Source organism: Elephantulus edwardii, unplaced genomic scaffold (assembly GCF_000299155.1).
Source record: "Elephantulus edwardii isolate Elephantulus edwardi_28Jun2011 unplaced genomic scaffold, EleEdw1.0 scaffold00238, whole genome shotgun sequence".
Classification (NCBI taxonomy): Eukaryota; Metazoa; Chordata; class Mammalia; order Macroscelidea; family Macroscelididae; genus Elephantulus; species Elephantulus edwardii.
Genome location: NW_006399988.1, coordinates 2,083,533 through 2,090,100, shown reverse-complemented (window position 1 = coordinate 2,090,100; position 6,568 = coordinate 2,083,533). Strand labels below are relative to the sequence as shown.

At 41.7% G+C, this 6,568-nt stretch overlaps 1 protein-coding gene and 1 pseudogene across 1 annotated transcript in view; one reads left to right on the top strand and one right to left on the bottom strand.

Annotated features, from left to right (window-relative positions):
* The window catches only part of LOC102875207, a 3,792-nt pseudogene extending 2,336 nt beyond the window's left edge, over window positions 1-1,456 (top strand).
* Window positions 1,457-3,429: 1,973 nt separating this feature from the next.
* The window catches only part of FBP1 (fructose-1,6-bisphosphatase 1), a 30,469-nt gene continuing 27,330 nt past the window's right edge, over window positions 3,430-6,568 (bottom strand). Inside the window, exons 5-7 of the mRNA XM_006898870.1 lie at window positions 5,999-6,136; window positions 5,283-5,402; window positions 3,430-3,636 (exon numbers count right to left, since the gene is read on the bottom strand). Of these exons, the coding sequence (XP_006898932.1) occupies window positions 3,445-3,636; window positions 5,283-5,402; window positions 5,999-6,136 (450 nt within the window). The 3' untranslated portion in view covers window positions 3,430-3,444. The remainder of the gene's footprint in view (window positions 3,637-5,282; window positions 5,403-5,998; window positions 6,137-6,568) is intronic.

Sequence of the window (6,568 nt, the reverse complement as noted above, 5' to 3'; positions counted from 1 at the left end):
CTCTTCCAGTCAGTTGGTCAAGTGCTTGTTCTCCAGATTTCTTGGCACAGCTTGGTGAGCACATCCAGGGCAGCATCTGTTAGCTAAAATATGTCAATTGGTATACCATCTATTCCGGGGGACTTATTTTTTGCTATTTCTTTCAAAGTAGCTTGAACTTCTGCCTCCATCACCGTAGGCTCTTGCTCAAATGTTATTTCATTAAATTCTTCTGTATCTGCCAATTCCTTTTGATACAATGACTCAGTATATTCCTTTCATCTTCTTTTGATACCTCTCAGTATAGAGCCAGCTGGAATTCAGGGCATTGCTCTTTATCCCTTGCCGGGCTCCCTTTGATCTCTTTGAGAACAAGGAGAAGAATAACAATAAACTTTATGTTCCCTGCGTGTTCATCATGGACAGTTGCGATGAGTTGATACCAGAGTATCTGAACTTCATCCATGGTGTGGTTGACTCTGAGGATCTGCCCCTCAACATTTCTCATGAAATGCTGCAACAGAGCAAAATTTTGAAGGTCATCCTTAAAAACATTGTCAAGAAGTGCCTTGAACTCTTCTCTGATTTGGCAGAAGACAAGGAGAACTACAAGACATTCTATGAGGCATTCTCTAAAAACCTGAAGCTTGGAATCTATGAAGATTCTACTAACCAGTGTCACCTGTCTGAGCGATTTTGCTATCACACTTCCCAGTCTGGAGATGAGATGACTTCTCTGTCAGAATATGTGTGTCACATGAAGGAGACCCAGAAGTCTATTTATTACATCACTGGTAAGAGCAGGTGGCCAACTCTGCTTTTGTGGAATGAGTGCGCAAGTGGGGCTTTGACATTGTGTATATGACTGAACCTATCAAAGAGTACTGTGTGCAACAGCTCAAGGAGTTTGACGGGGAAAGTCTGGTTTCCGTCACCAAGGAGGGCCTGGAATTACCTGAGGATGAAGGGCAGAAAAAGAAAATGAAGGAGAGCAAGGCCAAGTTTGAGAATCTCTGTAAGTTCATGAAGGAAATTTTGGATAAGAAGGTTGAGAAGGTGATAATTTCCAATCGGCTTGTATCTTCACCCTGCTGCATCGTGGCTAGCACACATGGCTGGACAGTCGGATCATGAAAGCACAGGCATTTCGGGACAACTCGACAGTGAGCTACATGATAACTAAAAAAACACCTGGAGATTCATCCTATTGTTGAAACACTGAGACAGAAAGCTGAGGCAGACAAGAATGACAAAGCTGTTAAGGAGGTGCTGCTGTTTGAAACAGCACTGCTTTCTTCTGGTTTCTCCCTTGAGGATCCCCAGACTCACTCCAACCGCATCTACCCCATGATCAAGCTGGGCTTAGGCATTGATGAAGATGAGGTGACTGCTGAGAAACCCAGTGCTGCTGTTCCTGAGGAGCTCCCCCCCACTTGAGGGTGATGAGGATGCATCTCGCGTGGAAGAAGTCGATTAGAAGTTCCTACTGTCGCACCCTCTTCCCCCCGCATAGCATCCCAGTGGCTCCCACAGCAGCCTTGATTTACCCTCTCCCATCTGACTCCATCTGCTGATAGCTAGTATTTTTCTTTCCTGTCCTGTGTGTTAAGGCAGGTAACTCTGGTCTCAACCTCATGAATGAGATCGGATATTGTGTATTGTGAGTTTTGTTTATTTTGTTCTGAAAAATAAAGAAGATGACATTTTATAAAAAAAAAAAAACAAACTTGGAAATCCCCACTTCATGTAATGAGTCAGTGTGTCAGTGAATTAGCTTAGTGGCCAAACAGTCTCAGTTTATATCTCAGCTACACTGCTTATTGGGCATTTTATTTATTGGGCAGAACACTTCAGGCCTCAGTCCTTTCTTCACCTACATAATGCACTGATTATGTTGTTTGGTGCCATCAAGCTGCCTATGACTCATAGCAATCCTGTGAACAATGGAACTGATCTTGTCCTAGTCTATGCCATCTGGTTCATCTCTGACAAATTTGAGCCCATTGTTACAGTCACTGTGTCAATTCATATTGCTGATAGTCTTCTTCTCTTTCACTGACCCTATATCTTTCCAAGCATGATATCCTTTTCCAAGGATTAGCCTCTCTTAACAATTTGCCTGATATGTGAGACAGCTTCATCATACTAGCCTCCAAGGAGCACCTTGGTTATACTTTCTCTAAGACATATCAATTTGTTCTTTTGACAGTATACTATTCTTTAACACGACAATTCCAAGGCCTCAATTCTTCTTTTGTCATCCTTAGTCACTGTCCATCTTTTAAATGCATAGAAAGTAATAGAAAAAAACCATGGTTTGAATCGGATGCATCTTAGTCTTTAAAGTGACATATTTTCTTCTTAAGACCCAATTCAGTGTCTTTTAATTTTATTTAATTTTTTTGTCTCAAGCTACTTGTCAGCACATAACAACAACATGTCTGGATTTTTTTCCTTTAATGTGCTACTCTATTTTTTAATTTTTAAAAAATTTTTATTTTATATTGGTTTGCATACAAGGTTAGTATACAGTGTGTTTCATACCTTCTCTCACATTGTATTTCTTATAATCATTCCCATTCATTGTGTTTTCTAAAATGAATCACCATCAAACTATGCCCACCATTACCCCGTCTTTCCAGATCCCTCATCTTTGGATTTCTTGACTGCTGGTACAAACAGTGTTGATTGTGGATCCAAGAAAGATAAAACAGTTGATAATGTCAATCTTTTCCCCATCTATTATACTGTTGCCTATTGATCTAGTGGTGAGGATTTTTATCTTCTTGATGTTGATCTTGATAACAGCACCTGATTAATAAGGATTGCACTGCCAACACAAATAAATGTAGTTAAAATCCACCAGCTGCTCCATGGGAGAAATATGGGTAATCTCCTTGTGTGCAATTTATTGCTTCTGAAAACCCATTGGAGGGTCAGCTATGAGTCATTTCTTAACTTGATGTCATTTAACAATAGCATGCATTATGAAATACTGTATTTATTTTAAACAAGCAAACAAACAAACGTGTTTCCATTAAGTGCGAATCCACTTTTAGGTAATACTTTAGTGGATTTTCAGAGGCTGCAAATCATACTGAAGGAGATTGCCCATCTACATCTCTCTAAGTGGTCAGTGGATTCAAACTACCAGAGATCTGTCCACTTTTCACCAGAGCTCCCTACTACACGAACTAGCTATTATCATTATCCAAAACAAGGCAATAAGTAAAAGCTCTTTTTTTAAAAAGAAAGTATGTTTATTTCTCCCCATCCCCTCAAAATATAGCTTGACTATCAGGAGCAGTAGTATGATAGTATTTAGATTAAGTAATACCAGACATTGCATACTATTTTACCATAATGGTAGAAATGCCCGCACTTTCATTTCTGCTGACTGGGAATGTCTGAGCTCAGACAAGACACAGCAGTGCAGCACCCACCTGGCCCTGCAAAGCCAGGAGCTCATTTGGCAACATGTTTCTTGTGTATCTGCAGGAATTCCGACACGTCTTCAGGGGATCCCAGGATAACTGGCGCCCTCTGGTGGATATCAGTGGGAACAATGTCCAACACAGCTTCCTGCCCAGTAGTGGCCAATCCTCCAGCCTTCTCCATGACGTAGGCCATTGGATTACACTCATAGAGTAGTCTCAGCTGGAAGACAAGACCAGAGAGCAGCGTCTACACTCTAGCGGATACTGCACGGACAGGACATTTGCAGCAAAACAGTGCAGAGTTCTCTGTAGCTTCCAGGATAGCTCAGAGCTCTTTTCTACAAAATTGCAAAGCGCCCCTCAAGAGTGCATCTGAGACTCATTCAGGAAGAGCCAAGTGACTGACTACCTGATGCAAATATGAGACTGACCATATGGACCCAGGGACCAAATCCTTTTGGCAGAACCCTTTATAGCCCAGACACTGGAGTTAATGAGCAATTCTGCATGTTTTGAGTGGAAAACTGCCTATTCTAAATGCGTACAAAAACCCATAGCGGTGCTTGGCCGCAGACATCTGGAAAGCACTCTGGCTCCTCTAAACAGTATAATATTGTTTTCAACTCTCTACACATTCATTTTACAAATCTCCTAAGACTTGAAGGCTGGGATTTAGTATATTATACGTCTTGGCATTTACTTGTAAATATTAACTCCTTGATCATGTGCATTTCCATGCAGTCTGCCTGCTAAGCAGAGAGATTCCTGCAGGTGTTTCCTGACTCTGCTCGAGATAGTTGAGATGGTCAGATTGGCAAAACTGAAAATGAGGAACCTTGATATTTGCACCAAAAATCAGCTTTTGAGGACTTAAGGGAAAGTGCAATAAAGCAAATACTCACATAGGATGAGAATCTTGAGCGGAAGTGTGATAGCATTTCTATCTTAAAGGAATTTTAAATCCCTGGCTGGTGTGTTTGACTGCCCATCCAAATAGCAGAGGTCTGAGCCCAACTAGAGGCACCTTAGAAAAGTGATCTGGAGATTCATTTCCCCAAAACCAGTCACTGAAAACCCCCTCACAGTATGTTCTACTTTGACACATGTACATTGTCATTATTTAAAATGGACTGGAAAGCAATTCCAATGAACTGGAGAGACAACAAAAGAATTTTGTCCTCTTGTCTCTCACATGTTTAAAAGAAGGCCCTGTGCGTGTTCGGAACCACTCAGAGGCCTGTGTTTTGGAGGCAAGTGATCTAGTACCCTATGCAAAAGAGAAGTGGCTCCTTCTCATCCATGGTCAGAAGGCACAGCTCGCGTTATGGCTAGCAGGAGCACATAGACATCAGGCCAATGCAGTCAGGAATAACAGCTTTCCTAAAAAAGCATGGATTTCCTCTCCTGAAAGGTGTAATTTTCCAAACAGCAAATTTCAGCTCATTAGTTATTTCCAATTGCATCTTTTGAAAGTAGTCAAAGAAAACCTCTGTTTGGAATTCATATTTCATATGTCATACTGGCAGTGAAAATGGACTATCTCATTTCCGTTTATGAGTGGAATTCATTTCACCCAAACCAAACCATGCAGCCACTGGACACACTAAACTAAGCCCTGTTTCTGATAATAACACCACTAATGATGTTTTGCCTGAGCAATTCAAGGAGTCTTGAGAGGTAATTTTAACAGCAATCACCTACCTTCAGCAGGAGGAACTTTCAATCTAGCAAAATATGTGCCACCAACATCTTAATTTACTGTGGAGTTCAGTAGCTTCCATGACCCTTCCTTCTTCCTAACCCAAATCTCCAGGCTGACTTTGAAAGTCACTGTTCCAACCAGATTTTTTGGGGGAGTATGGTTACCTTTCCTTTGGGACTCTTCTTGTTAGCAGGATACAAGAAGATTCCTCCATAGACCAGGGTACGATGGACATCAGCCACCATGGATCCCACATACCGGGCACCATAAGGAGCAGAATTATCCTGCAAGATTAAAACCAACAATAACAAGGGCTACAGGGAAGAAAAGGGGTTCTCTTTGAAGCTCCTACAATTATTTGACTCAACCAATAGCCATTGACTGAGCATCAAAGAGTGAGTATCTGGATCTGTGCTAAGAAATGTGATGAAAAACTCATTCTTAATAAGCAGAAGATGAAATAGTAGAGATAGCCCCTTACACATCTGACATTAATGTCCAAACATATGTCCAGAAGTTCTGAGGACAGTGTGGTTGATATGGCTGTGGGGATGTTGAAAAACCACAAAAACTGCCACCTAATAGAAGCATGAAGGTTGAGGTGGACTTTGTTGTGATAGGAGTTGGCTGGTAATGTTATTAATTACTGGAGACCCCATGCACAGCAAAATTAAACCATTATGATTCTTAAGAGTTTTAAGATTTCATTTCTTAGGAAGTAGACTTGTAAGCCTTTCTTCCTAGTTTGTCTTAATCTCGAAAATCCAACAAAATTTGTTCAGGAGCAGGAGCAGCCCTGTCCCTGTCCTCCACAGAGCTGCCTTGAATGCCAGATGCATAGAACTTGCACAGTAGAAAGAAGCCACCGCTCCTCACTTACCGGGGGGAACTTCTTCCTCTGAACATACTCTGTAATAGCAGGCTCAAAGTCCTTGGCATAGCCTTCATTGAGACTGTAGATGTTCCCTTTATTTTTGATCTTTACATCCTTGTCCACCAAGATGAACTCTCCAATGGCCTTGAAGACAAGAAAATAAAGGTGGACAAGGAGCTCTTTCATGAGAGATGTGATGTGTTTGGGTTGAGGATGTAGGCTGAGGTCACCCTGTACTTTAGTGTCTGGGACTTGTCTTCATCCTGGGGCACAGGAGACTCATGCCAACCTCTAAAAGGATTTTCAAGTGAGGCAGAGAACAGGGGTGGTGAGAAGAAAGGAAACAGAGAAGGTAGCACAGTGGACATGAAGTGCTACAGATGACATCAGACAAAACACACTTTTCACCTGGTTCTCTAGCAGCATTGGCACAGACAGCCGGTGGGAGTCCCAAGTGGGGCCTTGTCAAGGTGTGCTCATGGCAGAACTTGATCTTCACAAAAACTTGTCATTTGTGTGTTTCTCTAGCATATACACAACACTGGGGTTGATGTCTTGGCATGTACACCTTTAAAA